Source organism: Pleurodeles waltl, chromosome 6, assembly GCF_031143425.1.
Source record: "Pleurodeles waltl isolate 20211129_DDA chromosome 6, aPleWal1.hap1.20221129, whole genome shotgun sequence".
Taxonomy (NCBI): Eukaryota; Metazoa; Chordata; class Amphibia; order Caudata; family Salamandridae; genus Pleurodeles; species Pleurodeles waltl.
Window position 1 is genome coordinate 1,147,588,766 of NC_090445.1, and position 20,381 is coordinate 1,147,609,146.

General features: G+C 46.3%; 1 protein-coding gene across 1 annotated transcript in view; it reads left to right on the plus strand.

Annotated features, from left to right (window-relative positions):
- NDUFB8 (NADH:ubiquinone oxidoreductase subunit B8) overlaps positions 1–18,576 on the plus strand; it is an 84,322-nt gene extending 65,746 nt beyond the window's left edge. The window contains exon 5 of the mRNA XM_069240361.1: positions 18,376–18,576. Within this exon, the coding sequence (XP_069096462.1) occupies positions 18,376–18,468 (93 nt within the window). The 3' untranslated portion in view covers positions 18,469–18,576. The remainder of the gene's footprint in view (positions 1–18,375) is intronic.
- The last annotated feature ends 1,805 nt before the right edge of the window (positions 18,577–20,381 follow it).

Genomic DNA, 20,381 nt, shown 5'->3' on the forward strand with positions numbered 1-20,381 from the left:
CGTTGCAGGAAAGGGGTCAGGGGTGTTATTTAAGGTATTTCCTGATTCCCAAAGTGGACGGTCGTCTAAGGCCGATCCTAGACTTGAGGATTTTGAATTTGTTCCTCAAGCAGGAAAAATTCAAAATGCTGACCCTAGCGCAGGTGCTGTTGGTGTTGAACGAAGGAGACTGGATGGTGTCTGTCGACTTGCAGGACGCGTACTTTCATGTTCCCATAGTCAAGTTGCACAGGAAGTATCTCCGTTTTGTGGTCGGATCGCAACATTACCAGTTTGCGGTCCTCCCGTTTGGTCTTACTTCAGCACCCCGGGTCTTCACAAAGGTGATGGCAGTTGTTGCAGCACATCTCAGAAAGAGGGAGGTAGCGGTTTTTCCCTACCTGGACGATTGGTTGATCAAAGCCAAGTCTCCAGAGATTGTGTTGTCTCATCTGCGAATGACAACGCAGTTGTTGTTCGATCTGGGTTTTTTGGTGAACGTACCCAAATCTCACTTGGAGCCCTCTCAACGCCTCCTGTTCATAGGGGCAGTATTGGACACGGCAAGGTTTCGGGCCTACCCCCCGCCTCAGCGGGTACGGGACATTCAGGCACTGATTCCTTTGTTTCAAAGAGGAGCGGCAGTTCCAGTCCTCAAAGTCTTACGCCTGCTAGGTCTGTTTGCTTCTTGCATTATGTTGGTCACTCATGCTCGCTGGCATATGAGGGCTCTTCAGTGGTGTCTCCGCAGACAGTGGTTCCAGCACAAGGGAGATCTCAGGGATTCAATAAAGATCTCCAGGGACGCTGTAGCGGCTCTTCATTGGTGGACAGTGGACGGCAACCTTTCTCAAGGAAAACCGTTTTCACTACCTCCTCCGGTGGCTACAGTGATATCGGATGCTTCCACTCTAGGGTGGGGAGCTCATCTGGGGGACGTGGAGATCAAGGGTCGTTGGTCTCCAGCGGAACAGATGTTGCATATCAATCTGTTGGAATTGCGGGCTGTACGTTTGGCGCTCAAGGCCTTCCTCCCTTCCCTTCGCGGTCAGTCAGTTCAGATCCTGACGGACAACACTACCGCGATGTGGTATATAAACAAGCAGGGAGGAGTGGGGTTGTATCTTCTTTGCCGAGAAGCCCTACGACTCTGGTCCTGGGCTCAGGACCATCAGATTTGCTTGATGGCAAATCATTTGGCCAGAGTGTTGAATGTACATGCGGACGTTCTCAGTCGTCACTTCTCATTAGACCACGAGTGCCGTCTCCATCCGGATCTAGTCCTCCACATCTTCGAGATGTGGGGTACTCCTCAGGTGGATTTATTTGCCACTCGGGAGAACGCGCATTGCCCGTTATTCGGCAGCCTCCAGTATCCGATGCAAGGGGCGTTGGGGGACGCGTTTCAGATGTCCTGGAACGGCCAGTTGTTTTACGCGTTTCCCCCATACCCTTGATTCCTTGGGTTTTGAGGAAGGTTCGTCAAGACCGGGCCCAAGTCATATTGGTGGCACCGGACTGGCCGAGAAGGGCATGGTATACAGACCTACTTCAACTCTCTCAGTGCCCTCCACTCCGTCTCCCGCTCAGGGCAGATCTCCTCTCTCATTCGCAGGGGCAGGTTCTACACCCCCACCTCCAGAGCCTGCACCTTCATGCCTGGAGATTGAATGGGGCAACCTGAGTTCTTTTTCTCTCCCACCGGATGTAGTGGATGTTATACTATCGTCCAGGCGACACTCCACTTGGTCTATTTATGCCGGAAGGTGGGCAAAATTTGTGTTGTGGTGTGGAGAGAACCAAAAAGATCCTTTAAAGGCCCATCTTTCAGATGTACTTTTGTTTGTTCTCAGTTTGGCGAAGAAAGGCTGTGCTATAGCTACAGTTAAGGGTTATTTGGCAGCTCTGTCGGCGTTTCTTTGCCTTCCGGATCAGCAGTCTTTATTCAAGTCTCCCATTGTACATAGGTTCCTTAAGGGTTTGGTGAATAGCTTTCCTCCTACTCCTTTTCACATGCCTCAGTGGGACTTAAATATTGTTTTAACATTCTTAATGGGTTCGCCTTTCGAGCCCATGCATTCATGTCCATTAAGATATTAGCCTTCAAGACGGTTTTCTTGATCGCAATTACTTCTGCTAGGAGGATTGGAGAGCTTCAGGTGCTCTCCGTTAAGCCCCCTTTCACTGTGTTTTTCCCTGATAAAGTGGTTCTAAAAACCAGGGCTGCTTTTCTGCCAAAGGTTTTCACCCCTTTTCATTTAGGGCAGAATATGACTCTTCCTGCTTTTTATCCTCCTCCCCACCCGTCTAAAGAGGAAGAGAGACTCCATAGGTTGGACCCTAAGAGGGCCCTGAGTTTTTATCTCGAAAGAACTAAAAACTTTTGTTTGGATGAGCAACTGTTTGTTGGATATGCTGGTCAACAAAAGGGCAGAGCTGTACAGAAGGACACTCTCCAGGTGGGTTATCTTGTGTATAAAGATCTGTTACTCTTTGGCAAAAAAGGTCCCTCCTGAAGGTATCAGGGCCCACTCTACTAGGGCTAAATCCGCATCCTCGGCTTTGGCGAGGGGAGTTCCATTGATGGATATATGTAAAGCGGCAACTTGTGCGTCCCTCCATACTTTCGTGAAACATTACTGTTTAGACTCCGAGATGAGGAGGGACGGTCACTTTGCTCGCTCGGTATTGCAAGATTTCTTAGTGTAATCAGGTGGGCACCCACCACCGAGTGCGGTACTGCTTGGGACTCTATTCATAAGGTGAGGAATCCACAGGTAGTTGTATCCATCAGAAGAAGAAGTTACTTACCTTCGGTAACGCTTTTTCTGGTGGATACACTGACTACCTGTGGATTCCTCACGGTCCCTCCCGCCTCCCCGTTGCCTGCCTGGTTACACTCTTATCTTGCAGTATTTAGATTTATATTTATTTATATATATATATATATATATGAAAGCGCTTATATATGTATATTTATATGTATATAGTGATATTTCTCTATTTATTTTATATATTTATGTATTCCAGCTCTCAATAAGAATGGATTATTTAAATGATCAAGGTTTTTGTGTGTGTATATCTTTCTATATTATTTATCAATTTTCATGGTCGGTTTACTCCTATTTCCTTTAAAGGCACGAAAAAAGTGAGGTGAAACTGACGTTAGTACGCTGACGGGGACCTCTTATTGGCACGCTGACGTCAGACGGAGTCACGCGGAGCCGTGCCATTATGACGTCCTCGTCGACGTAGACAGCTAGGAAGAAGACTTTCCGTCGGATGCTGGCGCAAGGATCGAATTCATAAGGTGAGTAATCCACAGGTAGTCAGTGTATCCACCAGAAAAAGCGTTACCGAAGGTAAGTAACTTGTTCTTTTAGATAAGCTGTTTAGGATTTCACCCCATTCTTTGTGAGCTCCCAATATCTTTTGCGTGCTTTATCTTAGTAGTTTTGCATTCTTGTAGTCTTTAAATTGTTTCATGCTTTATACAGCGTCATCTTTCACTACTTTTACTTGTTGTGATGAATGCTAACGTGTTCCTTTTTTTTCAAGATCACTAGCTCAGGTAGAAACTAAAATGTCTCACAAATTGCTTCTTGGTTGACTATATTTTTTATGTTTTTTCTTTATGGTGACATTTTATTATCATAAAGATTAAGAATATCTTATGTCCATTGTCCTATAGCCCCTGGCAGAAAGATCCTTTCACTATATTGGCAAGTGCTCAATTGTAGTGGAACATTTGCTTTGTTTACTTCAAAATGTTTATAGTAATTTACTGAACTAATTGAACCCATGGGTCCAGGGCTTTTCACCATTTTTATATTAAAGTGAATATGGTTGAGAGGTGGCATCCATGTTAACGCTTTCTCAGTTCCTGTCTCGTTTGATCTCGGGAGGCTAGTTTCCTGTCTATTTCAAGACAGTTGCTTCTAAATATGTTTTAAAGCAGGGGCATCCAAATGTTCCTCTGTTTCATTTAATCCTTACCTTTTTCTCTTGCTAGTCTTCATTTCTGTGCTGTATCATTCATGCTTTAACCGTTCTGTCAGCGAATCTGGAGATTGTGGTGAAGTGTATGTAGGTAAAGACGCATAAGAATATTGCACTATAATAATTTTCAACAAGATTCATTATGCCTAAATGGGCAAGCAGCTACCATTGCTTAGCATTGGTTGTCGACCTTACTATATTGTTAAGGCTTGATGTGACTATAATCACTAGGGATGTAGGAGCCTATTCACAAGGGTCTTTTTGGTGTAAATTGGGTAATTGCCAGAGAGATATAAATTGTGCCTGCCGGATTCCTGGCATGAATAAATGAATTTGCAATGTGGATTCCCCTGACACAAGTGGGTAGAAATATGCAATTCGTAATTCCACTCAAGGGGTGGAAAGTGGGCATTCTGAGGAGTGATTTTGATAATGGCCACAGGTGTGTACATTTATGTGGATTCTAAGCCTCCTCTCTGACACATTTCCACCTTGGAAATAGTTGGAGATTTTACTCCTTCCAAGGGCTGCAGCACACCCTACATCGAGAACCAGAAGGAGAACTGATCGTCCTGAGGAAAGAGCTTTTTTTTATAGGGAAAGATTTTTTCTGGGGAGGAAAAAATTAGCATTTTCCCAGAACACTCCATTTCCTTTGTACAGAGGTAAATCCTATGCAGAACACTATTCATCAGGATTAGGAGGCTGCAGAAGTATCATGACTGTCCAAGTAGCATTCCTGGAAACCTGTGGTAGGAAGGTAGCCTCTTTCTAGCCTTGTTACCCCCACTTTTGGCCTGTTTGTGAGTATATGTCAGGGTGTTTTTACTGTCTCACTGGGATCCTGCTAGTCAGTGCTCATAGTGAAAACCCTATGTTGTCAGTGTGTTTGATATGTGTCACTGGGATCCTGCTAGCCAGGACCCCAGTGCTCATAGTTTGTGGACTATATGTGTTCCCTGTGTGGTGCCTAACTGTACCACTGAGGCTCTGCTAACCAGAACCTCAGTGTTTATGCTCTCTGTGCTTTTAAAATTGTCACTGCAGGCTAGTGACTAATTTTACCAATTCTCATTGGCACACTAGAACACCCTTATAATTCCCTTGTATATGGTACCTAGGTACCCAGGGTATTGGGGTTCCAGGAGATCCCTATGGGATGCAGCATTTCTTTTGCTACCCATAGGGAGCTCAGACAATTCGTACACAGGACTGCCACTGCAGCCTGAGTGAAATAATGTCCACGTTATTTCACAGCCATTTTTCACTGCACATAAGTAACTTATAAGTCACCTATATGTCTAACCCTCACTTGGTGAAGGTTAGGTGCCACGTTACTTAGTGTGTGGGCATCCTGGCACTAGCCAAGGTGCCCCCACATTGTTTAGGGCAAATTCCCCGGACTTTGTGAGTGCGGGGACACCATTACACACGTGCACTACATATAGGTCACTACCTATATGTAGCGTCACAATGGTAACTCCGAACATGGCCATGTAACATGTCTAGGATCATGGAATTGTCACCCCAATACCATTCTGGTATTGGGGGTACAATTCCATGCATCCCTGTCTCTAGCACAGAACCTGGGTACTGCCAAACTGCCTTTCCCGGGGTTTCACTGCTGCTGCTGCCAACCCCTCAGACAGGTTTCTGCCCTCCTGGGGTCCAGCCAGGCTTGGCCCAGGAAGGCAGAACAAAGGACTTCCTCAGAGAGAGGGTGTTACACCCTCTCCCTTTGGAAGTAGGTGTTAGGGCTGGGGAGGAGTAGCCTCCCCCAGCCTCTGGAAATGCTTTCATGGGCACAGATGGTGCCCATTTCTGCATAAACCAGTCTACACCGGTTCAGGGATCCCCCAGCCCTGCTCTGGCGCGAAACTGGACAAAGGAAAGGGGAGTGACCACTCCCCTGACCTGCACCTCCCCTGGGAGGTGCCCAGAGCTCCTCCAGTGTGCTCCAGACCTCTGCAATCTTGAAAACAGACGTGCTGCTGGCACACTAGACTGCTCTGAGTGGCCAGTGCCAGCAGGTGACGTCAGAGACTCCTTCTGATAGGCTCCTACAGGTGTTGCTAGCCTATCCTCTCTCCTAAGTAGCCAAACCTCCTTTTCTGGCTATTTAGGGTCTCTGCTTTGGGGAATTCTTTAGATAACGAATGCAAGAGCTCCTCAGAGTTCCTCTGCATCTCTCTTCACCTTCTGCCAAGGAATCGACCCCTGACTGCTCTGGAAGCCAGCAAAACTGCAACAAAGTAGTAAAGACGACTACTGCGACCTTGTAACGCTGATCCGGCCGCCTTCTCGACTGTTTTCCTGGTGGTGCATGCTGTGGGGGTAGTCTGCCTCCTCTCTGCACTAGAAGCTCCGAAGAAATCTCCCGTGGGTCGACGGAATCTTCCCCCTGTTACCGCAGGCACCAAAAGACTGCATCACCGGTCCTCTGGGTCTCCTCTCAGCACGGCGAGCGAGGTCCCTGGAACTCAGCAACTTTGTCCAAGTGACTCCCACAGTCCAGTGACTCTTTAGTCCAAGTTTGGTGGAGGTAAGTCCTTGCCTCCCCACGCTAGACTGCATTGCTGGGTACCGCGTGATTTGCAGCTGCTCCGGCTCCTGTGCACTCTTCCAGGATTTCCTTTGTGCACAGCCAAGACTGGGTCCCCGACACTCTAACCTGCAGTGCACGACCTCCAGAGTTGTCCTCCGGCGTCGTGGGACCTTCTTTTGTGACTTCGGGTGAGCTCTGGTTCACTCTTCTTCGTAGTGCTTGTCCGGCACTTCTGCGGGTGCTGCTTGCTTCTGAGTGGGCTCTTTGTCTTGCTGGACGCCCCCTCTGTCTCCTCACGCAATTGGCGACATCCTGGTCCCTCCTGGGCCACAGCAGCATCCAAAAACCCTAACCGCAACCCTTGCAGCTAGCAAGGCTTGTTTGCGGTCTTTCTGCACGGAAACGCCTCTGCAAGCTTCTTCACGACGTGGGACATCCATCCTCCAAAGGGGAAGTTCCTAGTCCTCTTCGTTCTTGCAGAATCCACAGCTTCTACCATCCGGTGGCAGCTTCTTTGCACCCACAGCTGGCATTTCCTAGGCATCTGCCCACTCCCGACTTGATCATGACTTTTGGACTTGGTCCCCTTGTTCCACAGGTACTCTTGTCTGGAAATCCATTGTTGTTGCATTGCTGGTGTTGGTCTTCCTTGCAGAATTCCCCTATCACTACTTCTGTGCTCTTTGGGGAACTTAGGTGCACTTTGCACCCACTTTTCAGGGTCTTGGGGTGGGCTATGTTTCTAACCCTCACTGTTTTCTTACAGTCCCAGCGACCCTCTACAAGGTCACATAGGTTTGGGGTCCATTCGTGGTTCGCAATCCACTTCTAGAGTATATGGTTTTTGTTGCCCCTGTACCTATGTGCTCTCATTGCAATCTATTGTGACTGTACATTGCTTGCATTGCTTTCTATTGCTATTACTGCATATTTTTGGTATTGTGTACATATATCTTGTGTATATTTGCTATCCTCATACTGAGGGTACTCACTGAGATACTTTTGGGCATATTGTCATAAAAATACTAAAAATAAAGGTACTTTATAATCTGTGTATTGTGTTTCCTATGATATTGTGCATATGACACCAGTGGTATAGTAGGAGCTTTACACGACACCTAGTTCAGCCTAAGCTGCTCTGCTAAGCTACCTTTTCTATCAGCCTAAGCTGCAAGACACCTCTTCTACACTAATAAGGGATAACTGGACCTGGTGCAGAGTGTAAGTACCCCTTGGTACCACTACAAACCGGGCCAGCCTCCTACATTGATTGTGCAGCAGTGGGATAAGTACTTGCAACTACTTACCACTTTGTCATTTTTTACTTTTCATAAGAGAAAAATATACAAAAAAAGTTCAGTGTATGTACACCTAACCAAAAAGTGTTGCTTTTCTTCTCTTACTCTATTGCTAAGTGCTGAAAAGTACCTCTAAAACTTTCAAAAAGTTCTTAAAAGTTGAAAAAGGTTTTTTTCTGTTCTTTAAAAAGTCCTGAAACCTTTTCTTTCTTTTTCTGTCCCTTAAACCTTTTCTATCATGTCTGGTACAGGTCAAACTCTGGATCTAACCAGAACTGCTTATGACCTCCTTAGCTGGAAAGGAGCAAGGAGTCTCTGCATTGAAAGAGGTTTAGGGGTAGGGAAGAATCCCTCAAGAGAATTGTTAGTTAATATGCTCATTGAACAAGATAAGGCCATAGCTGGCACATCTGGTCAGAGATTAGCTGATGGTTCACACTCTGATTCTGGGGTAGCCCCAATAAAAGGGTTAGAAGGGAACCTTCCCAACCTGCCCCTTAGCAGGCCACCTAGCAGGGCTGGTACTGATGTGAGTTCTCATCATAGTATAGAGGTTACTCCTTTAGGCCAGGTTGTTAGAGTGCCATCTGTTAGGGACAGGTCTCCCTCTGTTCATTCACACCATTCTTCTGTGTCAAGGCATGCCCAACCCACCCACCCTTAAGACAGAGTGTTAGAAAGGGAACTCAATAGATTGAGAGTGGAAGAATCCAGACTGAAGCTCAGGAAGCTGGATTTAGACAGGCAAGCATTTGACTTAGAAAAAGAAAGACCGAGGTTGGGGTTTGGACCCCATGGTGGCAGCAGCAGTATTACAGATAGTAATCCTGTAAAAGAGCATGATTCTAGGAATCTGCACAAGATAGTTCCCCCTTACAAGGAGGGGGATGACATTAACAAGTGGTTTGCTGCACTTGAGGGGGCCTGTGTTGTACAGGGGGGTCCCTCAAAGGCAGTGGGCTGCTATCCTATGGCTATCTTTCAGTGGAAAGGGTAGGGATAGGCTCCTTACTGTTAAGGAAAGTGATGCCAATGATTTTACAGTTCTTAAGAATGCACTCCTATATGGTTATGGCTTAACCACTGAACAGTACAGGATCAAGTTCAGAGAAACCAAAAAGGAGTCTTCACAAGACTGGGTAGACTTTGTTGACCATTCAGTGAAGGCCTTGGAGGGGTGGTTACATGGCAGTAAAGTTTCTGACTATGAAAGCCTGTATAACTTAATCCTGAGAGAGCATATTCTTAATAATTGTGTGTCTGATTTGTTACACCACTATCTAGTGGACTCAGATCTGACCTCTCCCCAATAATTGGGAAAGAAGGCAGACAAATGGGTCAGAGCAAGAGTGAACAGAAAAGTTCATACAGGGGGTGACAAGGATGGCAAGAAGAAGGATGGTAAGTCTTCAGACAAGGGTGGGGACAAATCTAAAAATGAGTCTTCATCAGGCCCACAAAAACACTCTGGTGGGGGTGGTGGGCCCAAATCCTCTTCAAATCAAGTAAAGAAACCACAGGTCTATTTATGTAAAGTAAAAGGCCATTGGACAACTGATCCCAGTTGTCCAAAAGAAAAGCACCAAGCCTCCCACTACTACAACCCCTACTGCTACACCTAGTGCCCCTAGTAATAGCAGTGGTGGTGGGAGCAAACCTACTAATAGCCAATCCAAGGGAGTAGCTGGGCTCACTTTTGGTAATTTAGTTGGGGTTGGTCTTGTTAGGGAGACCACAGAGGCTGTGTTAGTCTCTGAAGGTGCCATTGATTTGGCCACCTTGGTTGCTTGTCCCGTTAATATGGATAAATACAAGCAACTTCCCCTAATAAATGGTGTTGAGGTTCAGGCCTACATGGACACAGGTGCCAGTGTTACAATGGTAATAGAGAAACTGGTCCACCCTGAACAACACCTACTTGGTCACCAGTACCAAGTGACTGATGCTCATAACAACACTCTTAGCCACCCCATGGCTGTTGTGAATCTCAACTGGGGGGGGGGGGGGGGGGGGGGGGGGGGGGGGTTACTAGTCCAAAGAAAGTTGTGGTTGCCTCAGATTTACCTGTAGACTGTCTACTAGGGAATGATTTAGAGACATCAGCTTGGGCAGAAGTGGAGTTGGAGGCTCATGCAGCAATGCTGGGCATTCCTGGGCATATTTTTGCTTTGACAAGGGCTCAGGCCAAAAAGCAAAAAGGACAGGGTGACTTGGATCCTGGAACAATGGACCAAGTGCTCCCTAAAGCTAGGGTTAGTAAAGGTAAAACACTACCTACTATCCCTCCCTCTACACTGGATTCTACTTCGGAGGAAGAAGAATTTCCACCATGTGCAGAACCTTCACCAGAGGAGCTGGAAGCAAGCAGACACTGCTGAGCTTTTGGGTGGGGGGGGGGGGGGGGTTACTGGTCCAAAGAAAGTTGTGGTTGCCTCAGATTTACCTGTAGACTGTCTACTAGGGAACGATTTAGAGACATCAGCTTGGGCAGAAGTGGAGTTGGAGGCTCATGCAGCAATGCTGGGCATTCCTGGGCATATTTTTGCTTTGACAAGGGCTCAGGCCAAAAATCAAAAAGGACAGGGTGACTTGGATCCTGGAACAATGGACCAAGTGCTCCCTAAAGCTAGGGTTAGTAAAGGTAAAACACTACCTACTATCCCTCCCTCTACACTGGATTCTACTTCTGAGGAAGAAGAATTTCCACCCTGTGCAGAACCTTCACCAGAGGAGCTGGAAGCAGACACTGCTGAGCTTTTGGGTGGAGGGGGGCCTGCCAGGGAGGAGCTGAGTGTGGCACAGCAGACCTGTCCCACACTAGAGGGTCTAAGACAGCAAGCTGTCAAACAGCAAAATGGGGATGTCAGTGACTCTCACAGAGTTTACTGGGAGGACAACCTCTTGTATACTGAGGCAAGGGACACTAAACCTGGAGCAGCCAGGAGATTGGTCATTCCCTTGCAATACAGAGAGTTCCTCCTAACTCTAGCCCACAATATTCCCTTAGCTGGACATTGGGGACAAATGAAAACTTGGGACAGGCTTGTTCCCTTGTTTCATTGGCCAAGAATGTCAGAGGACACAAAGGAATTTTGTAAGTCCTGTGTCACCTGTCAAGCCAGTGGCAAAACAGGTGGCACCCCAAAGGCACCCCTTATTCCACTACCTGTGGTTGGGGTTCCCTTTGAAAGGGTAGGGGTTGACTTAGTTGGCCCCCTTGACCCTCCTACTGCTTCAGGCAATAGGTTTATCTTGGCGGTAGTGGACCATGCCACCAGATATCCTGAAGCAATTCATCTAAGGACCACTACAGCTCCTGCAGTGGCAAAGGCCCTCCTGGGAATCTTTTCCAGGGTGGGCTTCCCAAAAGAGGTGGTATCAGACAGGGGAAGCAATTTCATGTCTGCTTACTTAAAGGCCATGTGGAAGGAATGTGGTGTGACATACAAGTTCACCACACCCTATCATCCACAAACAAATGGACTGGTTGAGAGGTTTAATAAAACTCTCAAAGGAATGATAATGGGACTCCCTGAAAAACTCCGAAGGAGATGGGATGTCCTGTTACCTTGCCTCCTTTTTGCTTACATAGAGGTACCCCAAAAAGGAGTGGGCTTCAGCCCCTTTGAACTCCTATTTGGACACCCTGTGAGAGGTCCTCTAACACTTGTGAAGGAGGGTTGGGAACAACCTTTAAAAGCTCCAAAGCCAGACATAGTGGACTATGTACTTGGCCTAAGATCTAGGATGGCTGGGTACATGAAAAAGGCCAGTAAAAACCTTCAGGCCAGCCAAGAGCTCCAAAAGCAATGGCATGACCAGAAGGTTTTTCTGATTCAGTACCAACCAGGGCAGAAAGTGCGGGTCTTGGAGCCTGTGGCCCCACGAGCACTCCAAGAAAAATGGAGTGGACCCCACATTATTGTTGAGAAAAAGGGAGAAGTCACCTACTTGGTTGACTTAGGCACTGCCAGGAGTCCCCTTAGGGTGCTCCATGTCAATCGCCTGAAACCCTACTATGACAGGGCTGATCTCACCCTGCTCATGGCAACAGATGAAGGACAGGAAGAAGAGAGTGACCCTCTCCCTGATCTCTTCTCTTCCACAGAACAAGATGCTCTAGTGGAAGGTGTAATTCTGGCAGATTGTCTTACTGCTGAGCAGAAAGACCACTGCATAAATCTCCTGGGTCAGTTTTCTGAACTCTTTTCTACTGTGCCAGGCACCACTTCTTGGTGTGAGCACACTATAGATACTGGAGACAGCTTGCCTGTCAAAAGTAAGATCTATAGGCAGCCTGACCATGTCAGAGACTGCATAAAACAAGAAGTTCAGAAAATGCTTGAACTGGGAGTGGTTGAGCACTCTGAAAGTCCATGGGCCTCTCCTGTGGTACTTGTACCAAAACCTCATTCCAAAGATGGGAAAAGGGAAATGAGATTTTGTGTAGATTACAGAGGTCTCAACCAGGTAACTAAAACTGATGTTCACCCTATACCCAGGGCAGATGAGCTAATAGATACACTGGCATCTGCCAAGTATCTAAGCACCTTTGATTTGACTGCATGGTATTGGCAGATCAAGTTATCAGAGGATGCAAAAGCAAAAACTGCATTTTCCACCATTGGAGGGCACTACCAGTTCACATTAATGCCCTTTGGTTTGAAAAATGCACCTGCCACTTTTCAGAGGTTGGTGAATACAGTCCTGCAAGGGTTGGAGACTTTTAGTGCATCATATCTAGATGATATAGCTGTCTTTAGCTCCACCTGGGATGATCACCTGGTCCACCTGTGGAAAGTTTTGGAGGCCCTGCAAAAGGCAGGCCTCACTATCAAGGCTTCAAAGTGCCAGATAGGGCAGGGGAAAGTGGTTTGTCTGGGACACTTGGTAGGTGGAGAACAGATTGCACCACTTCAGGGGGAAATCCAAACTATCATAGATTGGGTTCCCCCTACAACTCAGACTCAAGTGAGAGCCTTCTTAGGCCTCACTGGGTACTACAGGAGGTTCATAAAGAACTATGGCTCCATAGCAGCCCCTCTTAATGACCTCACTTCAAAGAAGATGCCTAAAAAGGTATTGTGGACAGCTAACTGTCAGAAAGCTTTTGAGGAGCTGAAGCAGGCCATGTGCTCTGTACCTGTCCCGAAAAGCCCCTGTTACTCCAAAAAATTCATTGTCCAAACTGATGCATCTGAATTAGGGGTAGGGGCAGTCTTATCACAACTTAATTCTGAGGGCCAGGATCAACCTGTTGCTTTTATCAGCAGGAGGTTGACCCCTAGAGAAAAGCGTTGGTCTGCCATAGAGAGGGAGGCCTTTGCTGTGGTCTGGGCACTGAAGAAGTTGAGGCCATACCTGTTTGGCACTCACTTCATTGTTCAGACAGACCACAAACCTCTACTTTGGCTAAAACAAATGAAAGGTGAAAACCCTAAATTGTTGAGGTGGTCCATATCCCTACAGGGAATGGACTATACAGTGGAACATAGACCTGGGAATACCCACTCCAATGCAGATGGACTCTCCAGATATGTCCACTTAGACAATGAAGACTCATCAGGTCATGGCTAGTCTTATTGTCCTATGTTTGGGGGGGGGGGTTGTGTAGGAAAGTTCCTTCTTGCCTGGCATGTTACCCCCATATTTCACTGTATATATGTTGTTTTAGTTGTATGTGTCACTGGGACCCTGCCAGCCAGGGCCCCAGTGCTAATAAGTGTGCCCTGTATGTGTTACCTGTGTTATGACTAACTGTCTCACTGAGGCTCTGCTAACCAGAACCTCAGTGGTTATGCTCTCTCATTTCTTTCCAAATTGTCACTAACAGGCTAGTGACCAATTTCACCAATTTACATTGGCACACTAGAACACCCTTATAATTCCCTAGTATATGGTACTGAGGTACCCAGGGTATTGGGGTTCCAGGAGATCCCTATGGGCTGCAGCATTTCTTTTGCCACCCATAGGGAGCCCTGACAATTCTTACACAGGCCTGCCATTGCACCCTGAGTGAAATAACGTCCACGTTATTTCACAGCCATTTACCACTGCACTTAAGTAACTTATAAGTCACCTATATGTCTAACCTTTACCTGGTAAAGGTTGGGTGCTAAGTTACTTAGTGTGTGGGCACCCTGGCACTAGCCAAGGTGCCCCCACATTGTTCAGGACAAATTCCCCGGACTTTGTGAGTGCGGGGACACCATTACACGGGTGCACTATACATATGTCACTACATATGTATAGCGTCACAATGGTAACTCCGAACATGGCCATGTAACATGTCCAAGATCATGGAATTGTCACCCCATGGCATTGGGGAGACAATTCCATGATCCCCCGAGTCTCTAGCACAGACCTGGGTACTGCCAAACTGCCTTTCCCGGGGTTTCACTGCAGCTGCTGCTGCCAACCCCTCAGACAGGTTTCTGCCCTCCTGGGGTCCAGCCAGGCTTGGCCCAGGAAGGCAGAACAAAGGACTTCCTCAGAGAGAGGGTGTTACACCCTCTCCCTTTGGAAAAAGGTGTTAGGGCTGGGATGAGTAGCCTCCCCCAGCCTCTGGAAATGCTTTCATGGGCACAGATGGTGCCCATTTCTGCATAAGCCAGTCTACACTGGTTCAGGGATCCCCCAGCCCTGCTCTGGTGCGAAACTGGTCAAAGGAAAGGGGAGTGACCACTCCCCTGACCTGCACCTCCCCTGGGAGGTGCCCAGAGCTTCTCCAGTGTGCTCCAGACCTCTGCCATCTTGGAAACAGAGGTGCTGCTGGCACACTGGACTTCTCTGAGTGGCCAGTGCCAGCAGGTGACGTCAGAGACTCCTTCTGATAGGCTCCTACAGGTGTTGCTAGCCTATCCTCTCTCCTAAGTAGCCAAACCTCCTTTTCTGGCTATTTAGGGTCTCTGCTTTGGGGAATTCTTTAGATAACTAACGCAAGAGCTCCTCAGAGTTCCTCTGCATCTCTCTCTTCACCTTCTGCCAAGGAATCGACCGCTGACTGCTCTGGAAGCCTGCAAAACTGCAACAAAGTACCAAAGACGACTACTGCGACCTTGTAACGCTGATCCGGCCGCCTTCTCGACTGTTTTCCTGGTGGTGCATGCTGTAGGGGTAGTCTGCCTCCTCTCTGCACTAGAAGCTCCGAAGAAATCTCCCGTGGGTCAACGGAATCTTCCACCTGCAACCGCAGGCACCAAAAGACTGCATCACCGGTCCTCTGGGTCTCCTCTCAGCACGGCGAGCGAGGTCCCTGGAACTCAGCAACTCTGTCCAAGTGACTCCCACAGTCCAGTGACTCTTCAGTCCAAGTTTGGTGGAGGTAAGTCCTTGCCTCCCCACGCTAGACTGCATTGCTGGGTAGCGCGTGATTTGCAGCTGCTCCGGCTCCTGTGCACTCTTCCAGGATTTCCTTTGTGCACAGCCAAGCCTGGGTCCCCGACACTCTAACCTGCAGTGCACGACCTCCTGAGTTGTCCTCCGGCGTCGTGGGACCTTCTTTTGTGACTTCGGGTGAGCTCTGGTTCACTCTTCTTCGTAGTGCCTGTTCCGGCACTTCTGCGGATGCTGCTTGCTTCTGAGTGGGCTCTTTGTCTTGCTGGAGGCCCCCGCTGTCTCCTCACGCAATTGGCTACATCCTGGTCGCTCCTGGGCCACAGCAGCATCCAAAAACCCTAACCGCGACCCTTGCCGCTAGCAAGGCTTGTTTGCGGTCTTTCTGCACGGAAACACCTCTGCAAGCTTCTTCACGACGTGGGACATCCATCCTCCAAAGGGGAAGTTCCTAGTCCTCTTCGTTCTTGCAGAATCCACAGCTTCTACCATCCGGTGGCAGCTTCTTTGCACCCACAGCTGGCATTTCCTAGGCATCTGCCCACTCCCGACTTGATCGTGACTTTTGGACTTGGTCCCCTTGTTCCACAGGTACTCTCGTCCGGAAATCCATTGTTGTTGCATTGCTGGTGTTGGTCTTCCTTGCAGAATTCCCCTATCACTACTTCTGTGCTCTTTGGGGAACTTAGGTGCACTTTGCACCCACTTTTCAGGGTCTTGGGGTGGGCTATTTCTCTAACCCTCACTGTTTTCTTACAGTCCCAGCGACCCTCTACAAGGTCACATAGGTTTGGGGTCCATTCTTGGTTCGCATTCCACTTCTAGAGTATATGGTTTGTGTTGCCCCTGTACCTATGTGCTCTCATTGCAATCTATTGTGACTGTACATTGCTTGCATTGCTTTCTATTGCTATTACTGCATATTTTTGGTATTGTGTACATATATCTTGTGTATATTTGCTATCCTCATACTGAGGGTACTCACTGAGATACTTTTGGGCATATTGTCATAAAAATACTAAAAATAAAGGTACTTTATAATCTGTGTATTGTGTTTTCTTATGATATTGTGCATATGACACCAGTGGTATAGTAGGAGCTTTACATGTCTCCTAGTTCAGCCTAAGCTGCTCTGCTAAGCTACCTTTTCTATCAGCCTAAACTGCAAGACCCCTCTTCTACACTTATAAGGGATAACTGGACCTGGTGCAGAGAGTAAGTACCCCTTGGTACCACTACAAACCAGGCCAGCCTCCTACACACATTTTTCCCACATTTTTGTGATGGAACCTTCCGGAATCTGCAGTAATCCACAAAATTCCTACCACCCAGCATTGTCTCTGTTATACCGATAAAATTTCTGCTGCACTTGTCAGCCTAAAAATGTTTTTTTTTCAAACTGCCCTTTTGGACCCACAGAAATGTGGGGAAAAATGTGTTTTTTTTTTTTTTTTTTTTTTTAGCTCGGTTTGCGGAGGATTCGGGGTAAGAAAATATTGGGGGATCCACGCACCTCCCTTGACTCCCTCAGGTTTCTAGTTTTCAGAAATTTCTGGGTTTGGTAGGTTTCCCTAGATGGCTGCTGACCCCAGGACCAAAAACGCAGGGGTTAAGCAGCCCCAATGTAATGAGGTACCTCCGCACACCTCAGTGGTCACATAAAACAAACTATACTTGTGGAATGCAGTCCTATATGTCTTCAGAAAGAAATCTTTCAAACATAGACTCTGGGTGTTCTTCACCACACATATTTTCTAATTGCAATGTGATAAAGTCTCGAATCCTACAGGTATGTAGAATTAAGTTCCAGTGATGTTAAAGTGTATTACATTGACGAAAGTCATCTGGGTTTACACCGTGTCTTAATGCTTGGTAAGTCACAGGTGCTAACCGTGAAGGGACCTAGAAAGTGTTCCTCTAATACCTCCTAACTCCATAATGTAGATACTTACAGGACGTTTATCATTTTGTTTATCTGGCGCCACCCCAGAAACAGGATTGATTTGTTTATCTGGCGCCACCCCAGAAACAGGATTGAAAACCATGTGTTGCAGATTTCTTGAAGAACAGATAATAAAGTATGCAGTGATTGTTTTCACTCGTGGGGATTAATGATCGTAGAATAGGCAAAAAGCAGCGTCGTTGTTTTTCAAAATTCACTTTAATAGAGGTCGGCTGCACGTTTCTGAAAGCACTGTTAACCGAGGCCATGCTAACTGACATCTTTGGCTGAATTTATGGTGTTTTGCCCGTTACTGATACCTCTTTATACTTGGAGTCTTCGCATGCGTTGTGGAGTGGCAGGCAGGATTCAGCCTATATATTTATATTTATATTTTTATATATATATATATATATAATATTAAAGTGACTCTAGTCCTCAGTCCTCTTCATTTTAGTCAGCGTTCCAACCATGTCCTACTAACAGTTTTGTATGTGCTAGCAGATTAGATAGAAAATCAATAAAACTGGAATGCGGAGTTTAGAGTTTAGAAATGTCTGGCCCAGAAGTTGGACAGCTTATGTAGGGCGATACGGGGGGGGGCAGATGGTGGGGTCGAGGGTGTGTGTGTTTGGGGGAGGTTAAGGTGATTGGGGATGGGGCACAAGGAGAAATGTGCTTAACTATATATTGTAACTACCACAAGGTGCTATTTTAGTAGGATAGGACATTCCCAGATTAGGATGTGCACTGGCAAAGCAAGTAGACATGGCCTTGGCAAGTGTGCTCCTATTTTTTTCGGCAAACATGGAAACATATAGAACTAAATAATGGCCTATCATTTCGGGCACACCAGCCTTGGCACTTAAGTGCAGTCCTTTTCTGGTGGCAGTGCACAAGCGATCAAGCAAAATGTCGGCACTCACAGTGCAAGGCAAGCAGTGATTGAAGTTGGCCCAACCATTGACCCACAATGTATGCTGTGGTGGGTGGAAACAACATGTGAATGATGTATGTGAAAAAAATCAATGGAAGAACAAGGCTGACGAAAAGCCTCTGCATGTGTCTGTTAGTATTTTTGGAAATTTTGAGGCTAGCAAAACAGCTAAAGCTTTCTCTAAGCCATTCTTGATTTTAAAAAAAAGTTGATATATTAGGGGTGCAAAGGCCACTGGCGTGGGTGATTCTGATATTGCACTGTAAATATCATTGTTTGACTGTTAAATGTATGCACCTTTTGTGGAATTTAACCCAGTTGTCAATCTTTTCTTTTGTAGGGACCAAAGCAGTATCCATACAATAACCTATACTTGGAGAGAGGTGGTGACCCCAACAAAACACCAGAAGAAGTGAAACATTACGAAATATAAGTTGTTCATTGGTTTCAAGGAAACTCTGTACTGACCTGTTTCCTGCAGATTGTGCCTACCTTAAATACATCAGTACTGAATCTGAATTAAATATATTTATTCAAGCTATTATGTGTTGTACATTCCAAGGTACTTAATTTATCAGCTTTAGGAGAATAAAGGATTGAATCGGACTTTTTAGCAAGTTAAGAAATTGGTTACCTCACAGAGCCATTTTACTGGTTGAACAGCTTTGCAAACAGAGTGCACTCGTCAGTGTTCTTCCCTTGACATTCTGTGATTTTGCCGTGACCCGTTGCCAGTGTGTAAGGGCTTAGCGTGGTGGTAGTTGTGGCTCTAGGAGCGTGCAGTGGAGGAGAGCTTATTTGTATTCTGGAGAGGGAGACACCTAAGGGCAGTTGTTGCAAGTGCTTTGTTAACTATCAAATTGCGAGTGAGGTGGTAATTTCCATATGCTATGAAAGGCATGTGAGATGGAACTGTGATTTGGTATGCTGTAACCATGCTCTATCTTGAACACAGGTATTTGTTTTTAGCCATAGTTAACAGCCCAACATTTTTTTTTTTTTTTTTTAGCTTATTTCCGAGGTCTTGATACTAATAGTGAACACTACACCCCGACAGGAACAGACATTAGAGGCATCTGTCTTGCAGTAACAAGGTGGGGTCTGAAGGCCAATGTGAAGGTTTCTGTTTGAGGCTAAAGGGCATAGGCTTCATTTTAATGTGTCTCCTAACTAAATTAACGGATGAACACTGCATGACTGTGTTTTGCTTTCACTAATGACCGAGCTGAAAACAATCTCTGGAATGCACTTCTTAGTTTAAAGAAGACATTTATTATTACTTCACCACAAGGTTCCTGAGAGAGATTAGTAGGTTGGAGGCACACGTTTAAAAATAGTCACAGCAATGAAAGGAAAATATATCAAAGTGATTCTCAATTGCAATGTGCACAGCAAATATATGTGGTTATATTATATCTGTGATACTCAAAGTACGGGCCGGGGGCCGCATGCGGCCCTTTTGACCTTTACATGCGGCCCCCAGGGCAGCAGTAGCACTAGGCTGCTGTTTACTGGACTCAACAGGCAATACTTTATTTAAACACTAGGAATTTGCCCTGAACTGCTTAACTGCAGGAACACTTTCATTTTTTGAGAAATCTTGAAGCAAATGTCTGCAACTATAATAAGGGTTCTTAAAAATTCAAAAAGTGTATTTCATTTACACACAGGACCATTTCATTTTACTACATCAGATTATATCAGTGCATGGAGAAGTGTTTTTATTTTTTAAGAACAATAGATTTCAAACATAAATTCAACCCCCACCTTGATAACAATGCCAATAGTGAATTAAGAGGCAAGTCACTTAGCCGCACTCTCTGATTGGCCTGATTTGCTATTATACATGAACAACTTCATAGTTTATTAAATCAAACACAGGAGAAGGGTTCGCACAGCGCACATACTGAAGTCATGCATTGTGAGGTCCTCTTACATACAATAATGAAGAGAAGGTGAAGGGACCGTTAAATAAAACAATTGCCTAGGATCACACAATTTGGTAAAGAGGCAAAGCTGGGATTAATGCCACATTTTCTGGTTTCACATTGTGCGATTCAGCCACTAGATCTATATGCTTTGCTGCCCCTTACACCAACATAACGCCACAACCCCTCCCATCCAGAGCCCCCTCCTCCCTTTGATCGCTACGCTGCTAGCATCAGTGCGGCCCTCGGTCATACCACAGACCAAACTTTGTGGCCCCAGGCAAATTGTTTGTGAGTACCCATGTATTATAGCTAACTTCAAAGCAAAGAATAAAAGTCATAATTCATCACTGTAGTGCCTATCACTGCTCTTCAGCTTTCCTATGCCTGCAAGTTGATGACTCCTGTTCATCTGCGA